General features: G+C 36.1%; 1 protein-coding gene across 50 annotated transcripts in view; it reads left to right on the top strand.

Moving 5' to 3' along the window:
* CLASP2 (cytoplasmic linker associated protein 2) overlaps window positions 1-25,701 on the top strand; it is a 205,172-nt gene that overhangs the window by 126,621 nt on the left and 52,850 nt on the right. For 7 of the 50 annotated variants that reach the window (XM_084987570.1, XM_084987559.1, XM_084987568.1 and 4 more), the window contains 7 exons: window positions 988-1,089; window positions 6,831-7,001; window positions 7,917-8,024; window positions 11,796-11,858; window positions 12,847-12,953; window positions 16,668-16,912; window positions 19,267-19,330. In XM_084987570.1, coding sequence (XP_084843696.1) covers window positions 988-1,089; window positions 6,831-7,001; window positions 7,917-8,024; window positions 11,796-11,858; window positions 12,847-12,953; window positions 16,668-16,912; window positions 19,267-19,330 — 860 coding nt within the window. Of the gene's footprint in view, window positions 1-987; window positions 1,090-1,242; window positions 1,270-4,106; window positions 4,134-6,830; window positions 7,002-7,916; window positions 8,025-11,795; window positions 11,859-12,846; window positions 12,954-15,134; window positions 15,159-16,667; window positions 16,913-19,266; window positions 19,331-25,701 lie in introns of all 50 variants that reach the window. The other 43 variants (XM_084987576.1, XM_084987573.1, XM_084987565.1 and 40 more) reach the window with 11 other exon arrangements.

Genomic DNA, 25,701 nt, shown 5'->3' with positions numbered 1-25,701 from the left:
TCTTCAGTATATTTTTCCAAATTAACAAAACCATATCAAGCTATATTATGTTTATATTGAGATTCCCCTACAATTTGTACATTTTAACTCAAAAGGGTTCTGACCCCTTTCTTTATGATCATGGGTTTTGGTTCTGTTTGGATAGTGTTTGAGACTGTTGCTTGAGAACACCAGAGTACCTACTAGTGGTATATTTTTGTTCTTTTTAATGACAGTTTACTTAAACACTTTGATAAGTATTATTTCCTTTGGTTCAAGAGTTCTAGAAGCAGACCTTTCTGGCTTGTTTTCATGGAGGGAGATGAGGCAATATAGGGAAGAAAGGAATGCAACTTGGAGGTAGAGAAGTGTGGGGAAAAGTGCCAACTCTTATGTGATTGGTATTTCCTCAAATGATTTATGAATGAAATCGGTTGGTTGGGGAAAGACAATAGTAAACATGTCCATATACACCTGTAGTAATCTGATTTTTAGCACAGGATATAAAAAGATTAGATATTTTTACCTTGTACTGTGTTCTCTTGCAGATCCCTTTGGAAGTACATTTTCAAGCAAAAAGATTGTTGGGTTGTTGTTTCTAAGATTAGATTTGTATTTTAAGCTATAGGCTGAACTTGAGAATAAATTAAATTTCATAGAAACTGAAATTTTAGGATTAGAACTACCAATTAAGAGTAAGTGCATGCTGCAGTAATTATCCTAGTTATAACTCTACTTTACTGGACTAATAATATCAAACTAAGAATGGAGGTATTTTAGTTTGACTTTATTTTTACTGTCAAAGAAGGTTAGCTTATAGTACAACACATAAATAGCAGTATGTATTTCTGAATCTTTAAGACTGTAATCTGTAAGTGAAGGTTACATCTTACAGAATTTAACAATACTCGAAAAGCACACCCAATTAGAAAATTATAGTGATTTTTTTCCTCATTACCAAATATTATTATAGAAAAATATCTTTATGAAAATAATTTTATTCCTTAGGTCGGGTGAGAGCAAAGCTTTCAGCACCACTTGCTGGTATGGGAAGTGCCAAGACAGATACCAGAGGAAGAAGTCGAACAAAAATGGTGTCTCAGTCACAGCGTATGTATTGCCTGTTAGCTCTCCTGTATTTCTAATATGTTAGGATAAGCATCTTTCTTGTATATTACTGTATTAGGAGATTGACCAGTGGAAAAAGACAAAAAGAATTTCAAAAAAGACAAGCCACAACTGAGTTCTTGTTCTGTACTTTAGGTTCATCATCACCTGACAAAAATGAAGGTATTTTTTTTTTTTTCAATGTTTTGGGTCAGTTGTTGTGCATGTTTTGGAATTTTTGGAGTGGGTGTTGTCTTGTCTTTGGTGTGTTATTAGGGCTGCATCATTGATATCTGCCACTTAGAAAGAAAAAACTTCATCTGCTGTACAAACTTTTGCATGGAGATATTTTAAATAGTACGAATCTTTTAGCATTGAGGTTTTCACAGTCTACTCAGAAACTTGCAAATGTGGAAAATTGTGCTTTTTAGAGGCCAAATAATTGCTGTATGTTAGCATGAAATCTGGTTGCATCTTGCTAATGGTATTCAAGAGCAGATATGTGGTATCTTTGTACTCTCCTTAAAATATATTAGAATACAGTTAGCATGTTTGGCAGGTGTATTCTGATTCATAGAGAAGAAATATAAATTGAAATGACCAAGTTCCTTGTTAAATTTAAGATTTGTGTTTTTGCAGTTTCTTGGGAAGCTGTTTTTCATAAGCACAATTATTAAAAAGCACAATTTTTGCCTAGATAAAAATGAATGATTCATTCCTGTATGTTCCAGAATAGAAATATATACATTTATGGCATTATTAATTTGAAAGAGCTTGTTCTTGTTTCTTCTTTAGCAAGAGGTTTTCCTTCACACATACCTCTTAGAACAGGAATTTTTTTCTAGGGATGTGGTCTGAAGTTCTTCTACATACTTGGCCATTTTGGAAAGAAATAGCTGTAGCTATCCTCCACTGCTGTTTAGGTGATCTGTCAGGATATAGACGCCCTGTTTTTAACTTGATTCCTAAATCTTGGAATAAGGGAAAAGAGATGGGCTTAGAGGGGGCTAGGGAGGTGATTAGACAAGTCCAGAGTCCTAACAGATTATCCTGTTTGCAAAGTCAAAAAATCCAGGCAGAGTAATGATGGGAGCACTCAACAAGAGTCCTAAAATAAGTAGAAATGCCCATGAAAATGGATTTGCTAATTGAGGATTATTTACAAATGGAATAAGGGCAAATGCCCTCTAGGTAAGGGTTTATCTCCCAACCAAATTAGGAATAGATCATATCACATTCCTCTCTGATCTTGTTTCTTTTCAGAGTAATCAGTTTAAAGTAACTTAATCTTTAGCAGAGTAGCAGGGTAGTTTAGAGCCTTGCTACTCCAGATACCTGGACTAGCATCAGCATCACAATCTCCTGCCACCACAGATCTGCTAAATTCAGTCTTTAACAAGATCACTGAGTGATTTGTGTTTCAGTCAAGTTGGATCATAGACTCTGGAGCCTTACTGCCCAGATTTGAATGTGACTCTTTCAGGTTATCTAAAATTGCTATAGTTCTGTATACTTCTACTATAACCCGTAAAATGAAGAGGATAATTTCACAGGATTGTTGTGAGGATCAAATTATGTGTGTATATGTCTGAGCCCAGAATACATGCTCTATATTTTAGCTAATAAAATTGTTTTCCTTGTTATTCTTAACCTGATATCGACTGAATTTTATACTCCTGTTGTGCACTTCTCTGTACCTTGTTATTCTTATGGCCTTCAGGAAACAAAAACAGTTGGTAAAGTTAAGTAATTTACAGTATGAAGAAAAATAAAAGCAGCAGCCAGAAACTGTCTATATCCAGTACCTTAAGGATAAAACTTAATTTTATGTGAGATTACTGAGTTCTCCTCTAAAGTAAACTAAGGCCAGATTTATGGCAGAGATTCAGAGTGCTTTGTATATGGTTTTTTACTGTATTAAGGACCTCCTTTTTAAGTGTTATAACTACTGATCACTTCAAAGAATATAAAATAATTTTTTTACTTTGTTTTTTCACTTTGAAACCCAGTCCACAATACTTCATATCCTTTCTTAGAGTGGGAAAACATAATGATAGGCGTTTTAGACCTAGTAGGATTTTTAAGATCAGAAGATTTTCCCACTGTAAAATCACTTAGGTTTTAAATTATATTGGTGAGGTTTATGTTTATTTTCCTGTTTATTTATTTGAATGACTTTGTTTCATTTCAAATTCTTTTGGAAAAAGATTTTTTTCTGGCCCTGTATGATTTGAAAGTAGTTTCTTTACAACATATTTGCACAAAAATATTGCTGTGATCTCCATTTTCACATTGTTGTGAGATAATTCATTAGGGTTTGCATGGTCTTTCCATATTTTTATATCACCATTTAGGGGGAAAAATATCTCTTGGGTCAAAGCAGTTATGTTCTGATGGCTAACCAAAATAAATAAAGGCAGACTCAACTGAGAGATTTCTGGATTTGTATTTATGTAAAAAATGTGTCTTTTGTTGTTGGTAGTGCCTGTTGTTGGTAGTGATTATGTATAAATGATTGTACAGCCTGTCAGAAATTTGTCTCCCCACTCTCCTGCTGTTTGCTTTTTTCCCTATGTGTCTTAAGAAAAAGATAAAATCTGTAGCTTCTTCATGTAACTTTTCTTCAGCTAGAAGATGTTGTAGTTCTTCCTTACCTGTAGTTTTAAATTAAATGTTTAAATAATAATTTAGTTTAAACATTTAATTATTTAGATTTTGGGCTATCAGTAGAAGAAAAGCTAAAGAATTTTACTTTTGCACCTTCATTTCATCTGCTTTGTACCTGAGTGTCTGATTTCAGTTTATCAGCTATAAAAATGACTAAATGTTCTGCTTTTGTTATGGACATCAATGCTTTTGGGATTTTTTTTTTTTAATCTGCTTTTTTTGCTTTAGCGTTTTTTAGTTTCTGAGAACTGACTAAAGCTTTTTTATTTCCATCTGCCATCCATTTTAAATCTGCTCCTTCCCTCTTCATGGATTATAACCCTTACCCTAATTCTGCCTTTACACTTGTTCAGGATCACAATCTGCTAATACCATTGGTGGTAAGAATCTATAGACTTTATGTGTGCTTCTGTTGTTTGATCACCTATTTTCATTATCAAGAAAGGGCTCTATTCAGCAGAAATTCTTAGCATTTACAATTTACAATTTACAATTTTCTTGCCATTTACAATTTTTCTTTGACCTGTCCTTATTTATTACCAAAATCTTGGTGTTTTTTTTTTTTAAGTATCCATATTCCCACAGAAGCAGAGGAGCTTTAGTAATGCCTGGAGAATGTCTCATAAAAGGTATTAAATGATAATTTGAAAACTTTAGGCAGTGCAAGAGAAATTAGATATCTAATTTAAAATTTTGTAACATATTTTCTAGTCATATTCTATTCCCTAGGTGTTTCATACTCTTTTTCATCACTCTGTGGTTTTCTCAGAAGAAATAATTAGCCTTGGTAGTTCTTTTGCTGAGCCTTGATGGTTTCATTTAAGAATAAGTAATTCCAAAATGAGTTTTAGGCACTGGTAATATCACACTGTTGGTAGGCAGCAGGGACAAGAGGCATGGGGAAACTGGGTAATGAATAACACTGACAGTTTTATTTCTAGGAGAGGGCATGAATGAATTTCAATATAGAGAGAGTGAGCTTACATAATTTTGATAAATTCAATAAATCTAGAATAGGTGGAATGGTTTCTCTGCTTCTATTCCTCTCTGCTGAATAGATCCACATTTCAAGGAATCCTCCAATCTCCTACCAACACCTTCACCCCTAAACTCATATTATTAATTTTAACAGAGTAACATATTGTATGTGTTCAGTTCATTATTTATACTTTTTATATTGTTGCAAGTGTTGCCATAGAGTATTCCATCAGCTTACCTTGCATTGTGAGTTTGTGGCATGTTGGGTGTTTGGATGTTTTGGTGTGTATGTTTAGTTTAGACTCTGCATGGAGCAAATAGGTGCCTTGTGAGTATCCTTAACGTTATAAGTAAAAGAAACCTGATTTAAAGATTCTTCACCTGAAATATCATGAAAATTCAAATGAGCCCTCATTTTAAAATATACTTGTATAATTTCCCTGCACTAATTTAGAATTCCCTCTACGCAAATAATAAATTATTTCATCGGAAGCATTGTTTTGTTTTACAGTATTGTTATAATCATTGGAAAATAAGTTTCGTTTTGTGTGCTGATAAAGTTTAGGAATAAAGCGTGAGTTTAAATTGTGTACAGAAAGACCATGCCAAAAAACAGTAGCAAGGGTCACAGCTCAGCAGTTCATGGGCCACATCCAACCTGCCTCTCTATTCATGTATTATTTGGTCTACACAACATGATAAAAGTCAGGAAATATCAAAGCTTTCATTTAAAAAAAAAAAAAAAATCTCAAAATGTGGCTTGAAGTAAAAAGTCACCACTCCCTGCCTCGCATTCAGCACCCTCCCTCACAGACTTTCCCTAGTTGTCCCCATTGTCATCTGTGGCTTTAATCTGTGCTCTGTGGAAGTGAAGCATGATAGGTAAAATTGCACAAGTTGAGCTGTGACTAGTTGAGCTGTGACTGTGGAGAAATGCCCAATAAAGGGGGCACTTTTGCTTTCATGACTTTTTTTTTTTTTTTTTTTTTTTTTGGCCGTGCCCATGGCATGGGGAAGTTTCCGGGCCAGAGATTAAACTCTTGCCACAGCAGTAACAATGCTAGGTCTTTAACCCACTCAGCCACCAGAGAACTCCTCATGATATTTTATTTAAGTGCAAGTTTAACTTTTCTGTAATGCCATCACTCAGAACCTAGAATTAGATTTTACCTTATAGCTATCAAGTTCATTTTCCCTTTCAATGCAGATATAAAATGTTTTGCTTGACCAGGAGCTTATTCTCTTAAAAGCTAGTTTAAAATTCTAGTTTAAAACCATATTTCTTAAATTTTTTTTCACTCCAATCTCTGAGATTTTTGTCCAGCTCTCTCTATCTCCCTGGCCACAAATCCTCTGTCTTCAAGTCTGAAAATCACTAGTTTAGAAAGGGTCTCACTTCTTTAACATTTATTTGCCAGCTAGTCTTGTTCTTCCCTCATTCTGCATCTACATCCCAGACTGTGGCCACCCAAGACTCCTATGCTATTTGAAGACAAATAGCAAAATGCAAGTTTCTTTTTTAGCTGGCCCAATTTTATAAACATTAAAAATTTAATCATATAAAATTCTAAGATATACATAGTAGCAAAATAGATAAATTTATTATAACTATTTAGAGACATCTCAGCAGACGAACTATTTTAACAGGAAGCAAATTTTAATTATTATATTCTTTACAAAAATAATAGCAGTAATAGACCTATTAAAATTTTCCTTTTAAATATGTAGCTTTAATATATAACTCTTTAATGTATAGCTTTAACTATATGAAATGTATTAGATAAATTGTTTCTTTGGAAATCTTTTATACTGTTTATGTTCTGAAAATCTTAATAGTGTTATCCTTATTAACATAGCCTCTTAATATGCACCAAAAATGAAAATATATTTTACATGATTTACCAGTCAATCCTAGTAGATATAGAATACCTTTTTATTACAGGTTATGATTATATATAAATCTTCCTCAGTCTGTTTCCTTTGAACTTAGAACTTGCCATTCTATCAGTTTTCTCAGATGTACTTCTTGAATTTTTATCCTTTCAGTAGGTTCTCTTGAAGTTCACATCTTAACATTTGTATGTGTGTTTGGTGTCCAGCTGGCAGCCGGTCTGGGTCTCCAGGAAGAGTTCTGACCACAACAGCCCTCTCCACTGTGAGCTCTGGTGTTCAAAGAGTCCTGGTCAATTCAGCCTCAGCACAGAAGAGAAGCAAGATACCACGAAGCCAGGGCTGTAGCAGAGAGGCCAGTCCATCTAGGCTTTCTGTGGGTAAGGTCTTTTTTGTAAAACTTGGAACCTTATATTTCTTTTGTACTTCAGGCTTTGGTGGGATTGAAGAATTTGATTTAGACACTTCTAAGTTAGAGGAAAACAACTTAAAATTCAATGAGAATTGAAGTATATATATAGGTTAAAAATTGAATTAGATATCTTATTTTGAAATTCTAATTCATTTATATTTTAAATATTTTTATTTGTACCTTTTTTATTTTAGTGAAGTATTATTTTTACTAATCACATGCAAACTAGAAACTGTATTCAAGAATTTTAACTGGTAGGAGTTACCATTGTGGCTAAGCAGTAGTGAACCTGACTAGTATCCATGAGGATGCTGGTTCAATCCCTGGCCTTGCTCTGTGGGTTAAGGATCCGTGAGCTGTGGTGTAGTTTGCAGACACGGCTTAGATCTGGCATTGCTGTGGCTATGGCATAGGCTGGCAGCTGCAGCTCCAATTCAACCCGTAGCCTGGGAATGTCCATATGCCTGCCATAGGTGTGGCACTAAAAAGCAAAAAAAAGTAAAATAAGAAAGAATTTTAACTGGTAATGCTTCATCGAGAATAATTTCTCCTCAGAGTTCCTTTTGTGTCTCAGCGATAATGAACCTAGAACCTGACTGATAACCATGAGAATGCAGGTTCCATCCCTGACTCCACTTAGTGGGTTAAGGATCCAGCATTGCCGTGAGCTGCAGTATAGGTCACAGACACAGCTCGGATCTGGCGTTGCTGTGGCTGTGGTGTAGGCCAGCAGCTGCAGCTTGGATTCAGCCCCTAGCCTGGGAACTTCCCATATGCTGCGAGTGTGGCCCTAAAAGGAAAAAAGAGAATTAAAAAAATATTGAAAAATACGAGCTCTTCTCTTTACTCCCCTTCTATGCTGCTGTCCATTGCTTCATATCAGCGCGAAGCAGTCGTATTCCTCGGCCAAGTGTAAGTCAAGGGTGCAGCCGGGAAGCCAGTCGGGAGAGCAGCCGGGATACAAGTCCTGTTCGCTCTTTCCAGCCGCTTGGTAAGTGTTGACACAAGTGTGAGGTGTATTGCTTCCCACTGTGTTTTCACCATCTGATAACCTCCACAAACCCTGGATTTAGCTTTCTTCATCAACTCTATTCTTCTTCTCTTTTCTGACTTTTGGAGATGGGTCAGAAGGAAATTTTATGTTTGGAAAATTCCTTTGACATATACTTGTTTTAAATGAGCAAGTTAGGCATTGGATAAACAAATTGCCTTCATAATTAATTGATAGATTTAAAGTAAATAAATACTGAATTCAAGATTTTTCCTAATAAATATACCAGTAAAATTTGAAGGTGATATTTAAGTATTTACTCTTAAGAGAAATGTGGACTATTTAGTTTGATAAAATGCTTTTGTCTTTTTTACCAGATATGTTAACATTTCACATTAGATATTTTATTTAGGTTACTAGAAAGGGAATATATATTACAAAATATTATATGAACTACTTATTAAAATGGCAGGGATTAATATTTTCATAGTATTTTACAGTTTAATAGTCATTTCCCATGTATTAGATTATATCATGTCATTGTTACAAAACCTGTCTCTGATTATAAAGATCATAGGCGTTCCCATTGTGGCTTAGCGGTAACAAACCTAGCTAGTATCCATAAGGACACAGGTTCCATCCCTGGCTTCTGTAGGTTAAGGATCCACTGTTGCCGTGAGCTGTGTGTGGTGTAGGTTGCAGACACGGCTGGGATCCCACATTGCTGTGGCTGAGGTGTAGGCCGGCAGCTTCAGCTCAGATTCGACCCCTAGCCTGCGAACTTCCATACAACTGCTGGTACAGTCCTTAAAAAAAAGAGAGAGACAAAAAATAAATGAGTAAATAAATAAAGATTGTATTATAAGCTGGATTATAATAGTATATTTACCTCAATTATAAAAATATTAAAAGATTTTTTAACTTTTAGTATTTTAGAATAGTTGGAGAGAGAATTTTTTTATGTTGAAAATCTTTAGAATTTTGGTATGGTCCTCAGCATTTTAACTAGTATTTTGTTTCTGTGCACTTACCTATGACCATTTCAAGTGTTTTCTTTAATTCTGCAAAAATGCGGGTTACTGTAATACTTAGTAAGTTTTGCTTCAGACTTCGTGACACTTAAGTAGAACACAGTTCTATTTGTTATCTGTTGGAATTACTATTTCCTTCAATAGACATGTTAGTATAGAATTTCTAGAAATGAATCTCCTGTTCTTTAGGCCATTGGCTCAAATATATCACTACTAGACTATCCTGTACTGACCCTTTGAGCTGTGGGCACAAACAGGAGTCTCTTCAACCCATGTTGGTGTTCCAGTCTCAGGTGCCACAGAGTTTCCCTTTCTATACTTTACCAAAGATATATTTAGTTGACATGCAAAATACACTAGGCTTAGTCTGTAGAGTGTCTGTGTATGTGTGTGTACGCATACACATACATACATATATATATATATACATATACACATGGTACATCCTCATGCATATATGTTTAAAAAATGAAATAAATGCTACATTGGCATAACATAAGCATACCTCCTTGAAGAGCTGAAAGTAGCAGGGTAGGTGTGTGGTAGTCTAAAAGCATGTGTTCTAGGGTCACTTGGCATGGCTGATACCCCAGCTCTGTAGCTGTTCAGTACCTGGGATTCCTCAGAGCAGAGCTTGGCACACCGTGAGCACATGGTCGTTGTGGTCATCATCACTGCCACCCAGCACTGCTGCTGCTCCTGCTCGTCCACATCTTCTACTTGAAACTTGCTTGCCTACCCTACCATTAGTTGTATTACACATTATTAGCAGGGATCTTAAATTTTTTAAGATCTAATGTGGCATTAGTAGAAAACCTGACATTTCAAGAAGAAACAAAAATATGTTTCTGTACTGTTTAAACCTATATCATAGAGATTGAAGGATGTTTATAACCAACTTCTAATTACTTAAAATATAAACATGTTCTCCCTGTTTTTAAAAAGATTGTTTAGCCATTACTTTTCTAGATTTATCTTGAAGCCACCACTTGACCATTTAAATCATTTACATTTTATTATCGAAAGAGACAGTTTTTTCAATTGTAATGAAACATCCTGTTTGGGTTAAAGGTAGTTAAACCTTTTAATCATACGGTTTTAGAAGAATTAGATTTTATAGCCCTGTTTATCACACAGGGATGAAGATAGCGTTCCCAGAGACCAGACTGTGCTTTACATTCCATTTTCTGCTGTATTCACCAGCATTCTGCTGTCTTTATTTGGTGAATCCTTCTGCCTCCTCTGACTTGAATATTGCTGTTCAGCAGATGAATCCCATAGCTTGCCGTTTATTCACTTGTAACACAAGGCCCATGGAAAGGCCCTAAAATACCAGAAGTAAGTCAGAGCTAAGCAGAGGTGAACTCTGGAACTTGCACTCTTAGTGTCCATCTATTCCTAGAACCAAGATTCAGAATAAGGCTTACATTATTACAGGCAAATCAGTGTTATCTTCAGCCATAGAAAGCTATTGATTTCAATTGGTTTTCAAAGTTTTTCCTCTATTAAAGTATTTCCATATAGTTTCAACACTTTCTCATCATTTTAGAAATTATTTCTGTTGGTAAAGTTAAAACTATATATTACCGTGTTTTGCTGATGATACCAGTCACCTTTCAGGGTCTGATTAAACATTTTATGCAACATTCTCTCTTTAATCCTTTCAAACTTTTGGTCATTTTCTTATTCATTAAGGTCCTGTGGCAAAGGAAAGGGTAATTCATGTAATAAAAGTATTTTAACTGTCCTAATTAATATCTCTGAAACAGTAACTTTTAAGTATGTTTCATTAAATAATAAAATGAATTTTTCCTGGTTTGTTTAAGAAAGACTCACTTTGTGATGTTATGAAAATCATGATTTTAAGATCTAAATTTTTAAATATACTAAATTTAGATTTAGAGAGATGTCATAAATATAGGAATAATCACATGTTTCTAGGGATTTTTTTTATTAAATTATTAATACTGTTTCTTTGGTGTTCAAATGTGCTCTGATATTTAAAAAACCAAGGAGTTTCCTGGTGGCTCAGCAGTTTAAGGATCAAGTGTTGTCATTGCTGTGGCTCAGGTCATTGTTGTGGCATGGGTTCAGTCCCTCACCTGGGAACTTCCACATGCTTCGGGTGCAGCAAAAAAAAAAAAAAAAAACCCTACTTAATGTAGAACTTATGTTCTATAAACCATTATAGCAAATGTTTATCTTAACATAAATGAAGTATGTTATCTTTTAAACAATCTGAAGATAGTATGTGTACTGTTTTAGAGCAAAGGCCTTGAAAGAGTACAGATACTGAGGTATGGCTTTGAACAAATTAAGTAACCTTCCTTATGCTTTAGTTTACCTATTTTGTAAAATTGATTGGTAGCAGCTGCTCAATGGGTTCAGGATTAGAAGAGATTATTATTATTGGTTACTAGTTACCATAGTGGTTTTTTTTTTAACGACAATGTTCATTTCTTTGTTTCATGCTTGTACTTTTGACATTTCCTTCCATTTGAATACTTGCTTTTTTTGTCTCCTGTGAGCTTATGTCTGTCCCCTTAGGCGTAAGATCTGTTGTGTGTCAAGAATGGTGTTCGAATGCTAATGTTCAGTTGCCCTATTTGGCAATAATCTGATCCTGAACTATTCAATAATAATACCATTGTTAACTAACTCTCCTTGCCTGACTATAGTGCTGCCATTATTCCTTGTTTCTATAGTAATAGATGAGGTTTGTATGGTCCTGTTATTCCAGCCTCCAGACACCATTCCAGATCTACTGGTGCCCTCTACGCCCCCGATGTGTATGGGGCCTCAGGTGAAGGATGAGTACATTTTCACTATCATCTGTGCATTCATCTCAGATTTTTGTCCTTTTCAGTTTCCATTGAATGATCATGTTTTAAAATTGATTTGTTTTTGTTTACATTTAATTTGTTGGAGGATAAGTCATTTGTGTGGGTTTTTTTTCTTTTTTTTTTTTTAATTTTCCCCTAAGTAACTTTTTTCCCTTCAGCAATCTTATTTTGAGCTTTTTCTCACTGGCAGATGGACATTTTTCTTTTGTGTAACCTAAGTTATGTCATTTTAAAATATAGAATTGTTTTATGTTCTTAGTTATGTACTTCATCTTTGTATACATGTTTAAAAAAAAAAAAACCAAAATGGTGGATGAAGTGTTTTAATAGTAAATGATCGTATAGAGAGTAGTTGAGGAGAAGAAGGCATCTATGGTTTGTCTGTACATACCTCAGAATGTTGGGCACATTCTAGGTGCTTAACAATTATCAAATGATATGTCTTAGTTTTAGAATGAATCAGCCTGTCGTGAAGGAGAAGAGATAATACTTGGAGGGGTTTTCCCTTGTAAATTCCTGGTGTGGCTTCATTGAGGTCCCTAATTGTTTCTGGTTTGAGGATTGGTCTTTGTTCTGGGCTGTTCTCTGGCTCAACCAAATGGATGAGATTTGCCTGACTGATAGAGCTGGACAGGGCTGTAGACTTGCAAGCCCTTACTTAGCTGGCCAGCCATGCTTTCTTCTGTCTTCTGGTCACAAATGTATTGTCACTACTATTCTTTAAATTTACTTCCTACACAATGTCATTGATTTTAATTGTCTTACCCTTTTATTTGACCAAAACTAAATGTACCGAGGGAATACAGTATTGCTTTTAAAATGCTTTGCCCCATTGGTTTTTTTTTTTTTTTTTTTTTTTTCCTCCCCTTAAGGATCTTAAAGTCTCCAATCTGACACTGTTACATTTATGACTCTCTCAATGCTGTTTTCCTTCTTCTGATGAATTAGGTCCGGGGTATGGGATCAGCCAGTCAAGCCGACTGTCATCCTCTGTCAGTGCCATGAGAGTCCTGAACACAGGTTCCGACGTGGAGGAGGCAGTAGCTGATGCCTTGGTACTTTTCTCCATTTCCTTAACATTATAGATGTTCAAGTTATGAAATTATTGTATGAGTGAGTCAGTCCACCTTGTGGGAAAGGAGATGGGAAAATTCATGTGGATTACATCTAGGAAGATCAAATGTTGGCAGTGTAAAAGCAAAACTGTGTGATTAATTCTTGATCTTTATTAATTGGTCAGGTTTTTAAGTCAGAGCCCATAGTAATTGATGGGATGCCAGGAATATAAATATTGGTATTGTTAATGTGGTGATGTTTTTATGCACTATAATACATTGAGAATAAGGGCAGATAGTTTAGTATATAAATATGTACACAACAAGCATATAATTTCAAGGCTAGCTCTAACCTTGAATATTTAGGGATTGTTTTAGTTTGGGGTAAAATTTTGTTTAGTCTTTCACTTATTTGTATTTCTTGCACTGAGAAAAAGTACACCTTCAAGATGTCTTTCTGGCTCTTTATGTATGACACATTCAACAGTGAGGTTTGAAAACATAATCTATATGAGTTCCCTGGTAGTGCAGCAAGTTAAGGATCTGGTGTTGCCACTGCTATGGCTCAGGTTGTGGCTTTGGCACAGATTCAGTCTCTGACCTGAAACTTCTGCATGCCATAGGCATGGCCAAAAATAAAAACATGGTCTATAGATCCATAATAGTTTGTCAGAAGAATGCTATACAGTAGTTCCCACTGTGGTGGCGCAGTGGGTTAAGGACCCAGTGTTGTTCCTGCTGTGACCTGAGTTTGATCCCTGATCTGGGAACTTCCATATGCCAGGGGTGCAGCCAAAACAAACAAAAACTGCTGTACGTATATCACTATTGTTTTTCTCAGTTAAAATCATGAAAGAGAAGTTTCCGTCCTGGCTCAGAAGAAAAGAATCTGACTAGAATCCATGAGGACGTAGGTTCAATCCCTGGCCTCACTCAGTGGCTTAAGGATCTGGCATTGCCCTGAGCTGTGGTGTAGCTCATAGAAGCAGCTCAGATCTGATATTGCTGTGGCTGTGGCGTATACCAGCGGCTACAGCTCCAACTGGACCCCTAGCCTGGTAACCTCCATATGCCACGGGAGTGGCTCAAGAAAAGGCAAAACCAAAAGAAGGAAAGAAAGAAAGAAGTATTCGAAACAGTGTTTGTAATTCCTTTTACCAGTTTCCCATCCCAATTCAATATGATATTTCAAATTGTGATATTAAGTCTATATTTAAGAAGCATTCACTTATTAGTTCCAGAACCCATAAAAGGCATCATCTTTGCTTTGAAATTAAAAAACACATTATGCCTTTTAAAACTGCATATCACCTCTTAACCAGTGTTGATACAATATTTGCTACATATATTTGAAAAACAAGTTTTTAAACATATTGGTCATAGCTATAATATATTAAATGTAATCATGTGTATAGTTCTGCTCTAACAGTCTGTATGTGCTGAATTTTTCTCTTTTTCTTAGCCATTTGATTATTTTTGTATGAACTAATATAACTAAGTAGGAACTTTTTTCTCTTGAACTTGGGATATATTGATCACATCATGTTCTGATGATATTAAATTAGTCATACATTTTAAATTTACTATTCATCATCAGTGTATTTCTCAAATCATGTTTTCTAATTTATTTTAAATGGATGATTTACTAATTAAATCCTGCTCACATAAATTTTAGGAACTGAATGGATTATTCTTGAACTATTATAATACTGAGATGTTGTATTCAAATTATGTGAGGAATATTCAGCCACCAGGACTAAAAACTGAAACAATAATTTGATTCTCTCTACTTCCCTTATTTGCATAGCATAGCTACTCCAGTTATTACTATCAATTTTTAGGAAAAATCTATCCAACTTTTAAGCCTAGTTAGACCTAAAGGAAAATCATGGAAATAAAATTAACTTTGGAAATGACAAAAGGATGCAAACAGGAAGAAGACTTGAGTTTCTTTGGGAAAACTGGTTAATGGACTATTTCTATAACTTAGACATTTCTCTTTGGACTAAAGGATATTGACAAGATTAAAGATATAGTTGGCTAATAAGCCATTCTTAATGTATCTATATATTAAAACAATGTTTCTGATTGGGGCATTATTTATGCCTACTTCATTGTGCTGTTTAGCAAAATGTTCTTCATTATTTTCAATTTTTCTCTTTAAAAATCTACTGCTTTCAGCTCTTAGGAGACATACGGACTAAGGTATAGACATTGCTATTTTCTGACATCTTCTGATATCATAACTTTTTTTCTTTCCTTCATCAGTTTAACAGATAATAGTGTTCTATAAGAAAAATTCAAGTAAAAGTAATAAAATCTTAGACACATATCATTTTTCGGTATATATGATTATCAGTAGAGAGATAGTGCTTGAATAGAGTGTCCTGAGGGGGTTCTTATCCTTTAAGCCTAACTGCTTTGTACAAGTGAGGTGAACATTCACACTGATGTCTGTGACAGAACTGATCCTGGGGCCCAACACATCCTGGGGAAATATCACATTTTTGCCGTTCTAAATTAAGTTGGTATCTCTAAATTAAATCAGCTTAGTGATGGAAATATCATTATAAAACTATTTTGAATTAAGTTCAAGTGATACTTCTTTTAGATTTTACACTTTTTGGAGAATTTAAGTCACCTAGAACTGTGTTAAATTATTGTGCTTAAACATATTTCACAGAAATATCTTTACTGCTCACCAGCCTAAATTCAGATGTCAGATTACAGAAAGATTTATTTCCAGTTCTTCCAAGGAAATATCAAATAAGATATTTATTCTCTCTGCTTTCATTTTTAATATTCAAGGTATAACTAGTAGTTACATTTATTAAATAATAAGCTTCAGATGTAAAGAAATCAAAGGACTCTAAATACACTTTCTCAGGAGTTCCCTGGTGGCCTAGCAGCTTAAGGATCTGGCATTGTCACTGCTGTGGTCTGGGTTCTATCCCTAGCCCAGGAACTTATGCATGCTGTGAGTGCAGCCAGAAAACAAATTAAATTAATTAATATATATGCTTTCTCACAGATATTGAAATAATATGGACACATTAGGGAAAAACATGGAGGACCCTCCAGGAGCTTGCCTCCTAAAAGTAATAGTAGTAGATGAAAACAGGCTCTCATCATTATTTGTATTTTACTTCTGTAGGAGACATCAGGGTAGGTACAAGGGAAGAAAGAGAGGCAAGAGAAGTAATAGTGGAAGTAAAAGAAGAATATAGAGGAAAGAGAAGGTAGAGAGACAGAAAAAAATAGAACTTTACAACGGGGAAACATGTTTTTCTAATCCATTGCCCATACTCTGATCCATTCTCATCTTTAAAAGGGTAATAATTTTTTCTTAACAACTCAGATATTTAGTACAGAGTCTATTCATTTATACTCTAGTAGTTCTTAGTTTTCCACGAAAAGGAAGAAGAAAAGGAAAAATCCCATGTTTGAGCATTCCCCACTTTACATATCTGACTTCCATATAGTAGACTTATTCTGCTTCTACCACTCCCCATAGTTAAAGAATATTTCATCTTCTACTAACTCCTAAAACATGTTTTCTGAAGAAAAACTAAATGTTGACATTTTATTATTACAACGATTAGGAGCATGCTTTGCACTGATTTTAAAACAAAAAATTCTTTTATGGTCAGTAAAATTGTGAAATACTAGTATATTATTTTAGCTGCCACTAATGAGAATCATTATGTGTAACAGAAAAAACCTGCTCGAAGAAGATATGAATCATACGGGATGCATTCAGATGACGATGCCAACAGCGATGCGTCCAGTGCTTGCTCAGAGCGCTCCTATAGCTCTCGGAATGGTAGTATTCCTACATACATGCGGCAGACAGAGGATGTGGCAGAAGTCCTCAATAGATGTGCTAGTTCCAACTGGTCAGAAAGGAAAGAAGGTCTTCTGGGTCTGCAGAACTTATTAAAAAATCAGAGAACGCTAAGGTGAGTTGTGTTGTTTTTAAAATAATTGTCCTGGAGTTCCCACTGTGGCCCAGCAGGTTAAGGATCCGACATTGCCATAGCTGTGGCATAGGTTATAGCTGTAGCTCTGATTTGATCTCTGGCCTGGGAACTTCCATATACCATGGGTATGGCCAAAATGAAAAATAATAAGTAATAAAAGTCCTTGTCTCGTTAGCACTTTTCGACTTGAGTTTGTTTTCATAACACTCTAAAGGTACCTGTATGGGATCATACATGCCCTGAATTCAGAAGGGGCATCAAAATATCTTCCCACACTTTAATTCTTTAGGATCATCTATACTCACTTTTTGAATTTTTAAGAGGTCCCTGGTAGCCTAGCAGGTTAAGGATCTGGCATTGTTACTGCTGTGGCTTTGGTCACTGCTATGGCACAGGTTCAATCCCTGCCCAGGAATTTCTGCATTCTGCAAATGTGGCCAAAAAAATTTTTTTTAATTAACTTTCTCTATTTAAAGAAACATTCTGAGGAGTTCCCGTGGTGGCGCAGTAGTTAACGAATCTGACTAGGAACCATGAGGTTGAGGGTTTGATCTCTGACCTTGCTCATTGGGTTAAGGATCTGGCATTGCTGTGAGCTGTGATGTGGGTCACAGACACAGCTTGGATCCCGAGTTGCTGTGGCTCTGGCAGAGGCCAGTGGCTACAGCTCCAATTAGGCCCCTAGCCTGGGAACCTCCATATGCCGTGGGAGTGGCTCAAGAAAAGACAAAGAGACAAAAAAATAATAATAATAATTTTGAAAAATTTAAAATAAAGGAACATTCTGAAAGGATACTTTTTATTCATAAATAGAAGTTAAATGAAAAATGTTACTAATTTTTAAATGAAAATAAGTAAAATATACATAATATTAAAGATGGGTCACTTACTAAAATTCTTTCCTGGTAACTTTTCCATTGAGATGAAAGAATATTTATGGTCACTCAAAAATGAAGGTACATTCTTGGTGTTCATGTAATATTTGAATCTTGGTGTGATATGAAATGGACTTGGAGTGAATGTCCCTGACCAAAGTTTATATTGGTTTTCAGTTGGGTTGATTTGGTTTCCTTTCCCAATGACTTTTGCTTGCTTTCCTCGCTAAATTTGTTATTGTCTTTACCCATGTCATGTTCTAAACTTCTATAATATATCCCTTTAAGAGCCGCACCTGCCGGATATGGAGGTTCTCAGGCTAGGGGTCCAATCAGAGCTACAGCTGCTGGCCTACAACACAGCCACTGCAACGCTAGATCCAAGCCGTGCCTGCGACCTACACCACAGCTCACAGCAACACTGGATCCTTAACCCACCGAGCGAGGCCGGGGATCGAACCCTCATCCTCATGGATCCTAATCAGGTTCATTAACCACTGAGCCATGAAGGGAACTCCCTCAGATAATTCTCTTTTTTTTCTTTTTTTTTTTTTGTCTTTCTGTCTTTTCTAGGGCCACACCCATGGCATGTGGAGGTTCCCAGGCTAGGGGTCTAATTGGAGCTGTAGCCACCGGCCTACACCAGAGCCACAGCAATGCCAGATCCGAGCCGCACCTACGACCTACACCACAGCTCAGGGCAATGCCAGATCCTTAATGCACTGGGCGAGGCCAGGGATCGAACCCAAAACCTCATGATTCCTAGTCAGATTTATTTACCACTGAGCCACGACGGGAACTCCCCTCAGATAATTCTTAAGTTCAAGTGTAGTGGAAAATAGAGGACTACTCCCTGACTTGATATCTGAAATCAGGGTTCAATGTACTAGTTGTGTGTTTGTTTTAGAAAGTATTAGAACCATATGATTAAATGTTTATCTGTGTACTACCTAACATATTTTAATCTTTGCATATGGCTGTTAATGAATCACTGCAGTAAAGCATCATAGTGTTCCCAACTCCATCAAGATTACGTTCGTATTAGGTTCAGTATATCATTTTAAATGTTAAGACAGTATCGTAGTTTAGAAAGATTTTAGCCCTCAGGTGGCAAAATTTAAGAAAACATCTTAGCATTTAAAAGGATAAGATTCTTGTACTAGGAATGTCATTTGTATAGGTTCCTCTGTCATGCTACATTAATGAAATATTGTTATATTTATTTTCATACAACTTTCAACCTGTACAATAGTGTATGTAAAAACAATTATTGTTGCATTTAGTGAATTCGTATTTAGCCCTGACTAGTAAATCACAAAAATTTCTTAATTTTTAAGGGCTGATTTTTTTTTTTTTTTTTTTAGCTTTTGTTTTAAGTTCAGTTATATGTTAAGGTCACTTTTAAATGATTTTTTTCCTACAGCAAGGTATTAATTAGCCACTTTATTATTTTGACAGTCGAGTTGAACTGAAAAGATTATGTGAAATTTTCACAAGAATGTTTGCTGATCCTCATGGCAAGGTATGTTTTAGTATTTAAGATTACTCCTATAGGGTGTCATTTGTATATTGCTATCCCTCCCCCCCAAAAAAGTGAAATAATAACAAAAAACTGTAAGCCATTTTTTGTTTTATTAATGCCCTAAGATGGTAATGATCATTTCAAACATAATTGAAATTAAGTACTTGATAGCATTCATAATTTAGAAATTGCTCTTTGGTAACCATTTAAGCTTTTCCAAAGAAAGATTATCTAAGACTATAAACTGAAAGACACAGTGACAAGCACAACTCTTACGCAGTTAGGGTGAGTATTTGAATTACTAAAAACGTTTTACTACTTGTAAAGGAAATAATTGGGCTAAGTTGAAAAAAGTTTATAACTTTTTATTCAGTTTTCTCTATTAATGTAAATATTCTCTTATCTTGAAAGAGCAATTTTGTAGAAAAGAATTGCCATTAAATAACACAAAAACACAAAATATGGCTTCAACCATAGTTTATTAAAGTATTTATGCATAATCTGCATGTATACTGTGAAATTATGCTTTACCTTGATGGATAGTACTGTTGTTCAATGTATTCATTTATTCTGTTTTCAGCAGTGTGTTTGGCAATGGTGAAACTTTTTTCAGTATCTTTCTTTAGGACACCAGGTGTCTACATGTGAATTTCTAACTTAACTGAGAAAGAAATCATAAGAAAAATATTAATAAATTTCACTTTACTGGTTTTCTTTTTATTGTCTTCATTTTATTGTTGCACATGTCATTTCCTCCTTGGGTTTTTTTTTTTTTTCTGTTTTCAATATTTTCATTACTTGTGACACTACTTAAAGATACTAAAATTCGGAGTTCCCATCATGGCGCAGTGGAAAAGAATCCAACTAGCATTCATGAGGATTCAGGTTTGATCCCTGGACTCACTCAGCAGGTTAAGGATCCAGCGTTGCCGTGAGCTGTGGTGTAGGTCGCAGGCATGGCTCGGATCCCGCTTTGCTGTGGCTCTGGTGTAGGCCAGCAGCTACAGCTCCAATTAGATCCCTAGCCTGGGGACCTCCACATGCCTCGGGTGTGGCCCTAAAGAGACAAAAGACAAAAAAAATAATAAAATTCCCCTTTATACATAAACTGAAATACAACTAAGTGTTATAAATTGCTTACACTTTAAAACAATAATTTTCAAATATTATCCTTTTATCAGAAGGTATATTTATTTTATCCAAGAATGCAAAATTCCATTAAACACAGGGTAAAGTATCCTAAATTTATAACTTTCAAACTGAACATGTAGATAACTATACAGTGTTATACTGATAGCACTACCACTAACTATTACAGCTGTAGAGATTGCTTTAATGTGATAATTTCCATAAATTCTGAACACGTTAGCTCTTGATATTTTTTGTTGGTGGTATGAGCCAAAGGACAAAACAATTGTGATCTGGATGGACCTGTTTTATTAAATGTTATTTTAATTAATAATCTATATAGCTTTTAAAATAGAATTTTTTTGTTTTGTTTTGTTTTGTTTGCTTTTTAGGGCCGCCCCTGCAGCATATGGAGGTTCCTGGGCTAGGAGTTGAATCAGAGGTACTGCCATCGGCCTATGTCACAGTGGCAGCAATGCCAGATCTGAGCCACGTCTGTGACCTACACCATAGCTCACAGTAACACCAGATTGCTAACCCACTGATGAGGCCAGGGATTGAACCCACATCCTTATGGATCCTAGTTGGGTTCATTAACCACTGAGCCACTACAGGAACTCCAAGATAGAGTTTTAAAACATCTTCAAGTGATGTAATTCTTCTCTACTGGAAGTTATAAGACTGAGGCTGGGTTATTTTTGAGGTCATAGTTGTTTATTTTTTGTGAGGACAGTAATGCAATTTGGTTGGATTCTAGGGTTTACACAGTAATAAAGGGGAACATTTCTTTTTAGTCTCTGGAAGGAAAAATTAGATAAATGTTTTAAAAAGTTTTAAGTCACTTGCAGATCAAATAGGAAAGCTAAGTTTGATGTTAGTGAAAGAGCTTAACTGATCACAAATGTTTGGCCTCCCTTATTAGATGTTGAGAACCAGCTACAAGCCTGTCTTGATTTGTCAGAGAGGGGACTTTTGGGTTGTTGTTTTTTGTTTTTTTTTTTTTTATGGGATTTTATAACAACATACAATTCTTTTTGCTCCATATGCCATTGTTTGTTTGGCTTGGTTTTCAGTTTTTTATTAGCTCAGTGAATACAAATGTAAAGGGAAGATTTTTTGTTAATTTGTTTTTGTTTGGTGATTGTCCATCAGAGGTTCTGCCAATAATTAATTTCATTAAGAATAAGCTGGATATGTCATCATACTGGGCTGAGTTTAAAATGTCAGTGTTCAGGAGTTCCCATCATGGCACAGTGGTTAACGAATCTGACTAGGAACCATGAGGTGCGGGTTTGATCTCTGGCCTTGCTCAGTGGGTTAAGGATCCGGCGTTGCCATGAGCTGTGGTCCAGATCGCAGACGCAGCTCGGATCCTACATTGCTGTGACTCTGGCGGAGGCCAGTGGCTACAGCTCCAATTAGACCGCTAACCTGGGAGCCTCCGTATGCCGAGGGAGCGGCCCTAGAAAAGGCAAAAAGACTAAAAATAAAAAATAAAATAAAATGTCAGTGTTCGAATTGAGGTGTTTCTTTTTTAATTATATCCTGATATTATTAAAGTAGCAGTTATATCCCACCTTTTTTCCCCCCTTTTTTTTTGGCTACCCCACAGCACATTTGGAGTTCCCAGGCCAGGGATCAGATCCACGCTACAATTGCCATCTGTGCCACAGCTGAGCAACGCCGGATCCCTTAACCCACTATGCAGGCCAGGGATCAAACCTTCATCTCAGTGTTGCAGAGACACTGCTGATCACTTTGTGCCACAGCAGGAACTCCCTCCCCCCCCCTTTATAAAGTACTAACAGTCCAATCTTCAGCATCAAGCACCTGTTTTTGATATTTTCTTTTCTTTCCACGTAAAACTTTGTTCTTTATCAGGAATCAGCCTTTTCCTTTTTTCCCTGTAAAAGGCCAGGTAGTAAATATTTGCAGCTTTATGGGCCATAATGATCTCTATCATGACTACTGAGCTTTGCCATTATAACACAAAGGCATCTATAGATAATATATAAACAAATGACCGTGGCTGATTTGTAATAAAACTACTAAATTTTAAAGTTCATGTAATTTTCATGTATCACTAAATAGCCTTTTCTTTTGAGTTTTTTAAAAACCATTCTTAAATGTAAAAACCATGCTTAGCTCGCAGTCATTTGTTTGTTGACCCCTGTTACATATAGTCAACCCTGGTCATTGACACTAAAATAGAAATATGTTCAAGAACCTCTGCTCATGCTCAGGCATGAAGGTTAAGACTATTGAAGGGAAACAATGTGTTAGCCCCTGCTAGGTGAAGTCAGCCCTGTTAATTCCTGTTTCTCTATTTCTGATCTGTGATTTTTGTCTAAATGCTCAGTGCTGCCTTGCATCGTCTTCTTGTTTTTCTCCTCTGTCTGCCATGGAGACAGTGTCAAATGGTGTCTCTCAAGACTCCAGCCGTGTTCACCTCTTCACCCATCTCATGCCCCAAACCTATGTCCAGCTCTCTTAGTTTACCTAGAAAGTAGAAGCCATCCAGCAGAAGCTCCATTTCCTGACCCCAAATCAGCAAACTTCAGCCATTCTTTGTACCTCCTTTTCTTCTATGGAAATGGAAGGAGGTCTCACCTTAAAGTTGTTGGTAGCCACATAAACATGTACTCTCATTTCTGCTAATATGGTCATCTGTTTGATCTTCCAGGAATTCTCAGAAATTTCAGTTTGCTGTTTGACATCCGTTCTTTGTTTTTGTTTTTGTTTCCAACTTTGTTGTGAGTTTATTCAGTCTGTCTTTTCTGTGTGGGAGAGAGGTGTTTTCTGTTGTGCCTGATCCAATCTCCCTCATACCAGTTCTTTTTCTTTTCAGATACCTATCTCTCTGCTTGTTTTACTGATGTTGGTATTGCTTAGAGATTGCCCTATGCCGTCCTTTTTCACTCTGTACCTTATCTGTAGCTTAATCCTGGTGACTTTCAAATGATACTTCTAGCTCATATTTTTCTCCTATGCTTACTTAGTCATGCCTTTGCTCATCTTAAACCTCAGAACTATTCTTCCTTCTGCATTGCTTTATCTCACTGGAAAAACCACCATGCCCTCTTTGCTCAAGTGAGGAATTTGGGCAGTATTCTAGAAATTTACTCAATCCTAATTAATTCTGCCTTCTAAATATCTCTCCATTCTCATAGCATTCAAGGCACAGTCATCTTTGACCTGCTGCACCTTCTCCCCATCTCCTGTCCCTAAATTCTTCTCCACACTGCATCCTTAGAATAATTTTTTTTTATTTTTATGACCACACCTGAGACATATAGAAGTTTTGGAGCCAGGTGTTGAATCCAGGCCACAGATGGGAGCTGTATCACAGCTGCAGCAGCACTGGATTCTTTAACCCACCATATTGGGCTGGGGATAGAACCTGCACCTCTACAGCGACCTGAGCCCCTGCGGTCAGATTCTTAACCCACTGTGCCATATTTAGAACTCCTCGAATAATTTTTCTAAAAGATAAATCTTCTCTACTAACTTTTAAAACCCTTCTGTGACTACTTGTCTTCCGTTCTCACTCTTAACCCAGCCTGAAAACTACATTCATTTCCCCATATATGCCACATGCTTTTCCTCATATCCTCGAAATAGGCTATCAGGGACACTTGTCTTTGCTCTCCACTCTAAGTTGAAATCACTTATCTGTAACCTCAACATCCTGAAAGTTCATAGGTTTGAAACTGTCTGAAGCCTTGCCCCCAGAATGGGCCATATTGTTTAGGAAACACCTCATACATGAGCTTGGGTAAGTGGGTTTTCCCATGTCCTTGTAAGGTGAAGTCAACATTTCAGCCTTTGTGTTAACAGCCTCTGGACTGGATCGGGCTTCCATGATAACTGCAGGTTGTTCTCGCTTCTCCCCCACACATTTGAGCCCACCTGCTGTCCCCAACACAGAAGGAGGATACTTAGAGAACCAAGTTATGAGCAACAGCCCAGTCTCCTTTCATCTAGGATCACCTCTAGCCCTCAGAATGTTTCTCGTATATATTTTAGAATACGCATCTAAGTCCAGCTAAAATATCAGATGAGCTTCAGTGTATAGTAGAGACATCCCAGAAGAGATGGGCTAGGAAAGAGTTCTTTGTGAATACAGTTTAAGTAGATGCTGCACTTTTTTTCCTGGGACAGGAGTAATATGATTGATATATACAGTTTGCAAATTGAAATTATTTGGTGTGCATAACTTGATCAACTTCTTAAACTTCAGACACCAGTGATGGAATCACTGTATATGTATGACATTAATTTATACTATAAAGCTGCAACTGTGTCATTTAAAGCCTCTTAATATTTTTCTAAGCAAGGCAGTACAATACAGTGATAACAAATTTGGATAGTGGTGCTAGGTTTCTTGGGTTCAGATTCTGCCTCCATCACTGATTAGCTGTGTGTGCCTTTCTTTCCTAATCTATAAAATAGAGTTAATAAGATTATGATAATGGTTAAATGAGTTAATATATGTAAAGCCCTTAAAACACACCAAGCACTGTATTTTTAAAAAACTAAATTTAAATGTTTAAAAAATTAAGGAATTTGGGGAGTTCCTGTTGTGGCCCTATTTTCTATTTTAGTGTCAATGACCAGGGTGGATTATATGGAACAGGGGATCAGCAAACTACGGTCTGCAAGCTAAGAATGGTTTTTACATTTAAAAATGGTTTTTAAAATACTCAAAAGAAAAGGCTATTTAGTGACATATGAAAATTACATGAACATTGGACAAGGAAAAAAAAAAGAGTTCCCATCGTGGCTCAGCGGTTCATGAACCTAATATCCATGAGGACTAGTATCCCTGGCCTTGCTCCTTGGGTTAAGGATCCAGTGTTGCCGTGAGCTATGGTGTAGGCCAGCAGCTGTAGCTCTGATGTGACCCCTAGTCTGGGAACCTCCATATGCCTCGGGTGTAGCCCTGAAAAAAAGACAAAGAAAAAACTTAGGGAATTCAGGGCAGACTTTTATTTTGACTGCTCTAGACTCATTCTTTGCTTCAAATGTAAAGAATGTCAAATACCAAAAGTTGTCCCCTAAGGCTCTGACATTTGATTCTGAAGGAACTCCTTGAGAAGACCCACCTTCAGTAAAGTACATGCTTTAATTTGACATTTTATGGTCTATATAGTCCACCTCTTGGTGTCTTGAATAGCTAAATTAGGAGTTCAACACATGACTACTAAAATGGGACACAGTTGAGTGTCGTACTTAGAAGGTCA

The sequence above is a fragment of the Sus scrofa genome, chromosome 13 (assembly GCF_054392235.1).
Source record: "Sus scrofa isolate SSC_HxYL_T2T_F1_AM1 chromosome 13, Sscrofa_HxYL_maternal_Yorkshire_Landrace_v2.0, whole genome shotgun sequence".
In the NCBI taxonomy this organism is placed as follows: Eukaryota; Metazoa; Chordata; class Mammalia; order Artiodactyla; family Suidae; genus Sus; species Sus scrofa.
Note: the sequence above shows the minus strand (reverse complement) of the source record. Positions and strands in the feature narration are given on the sequence as shown.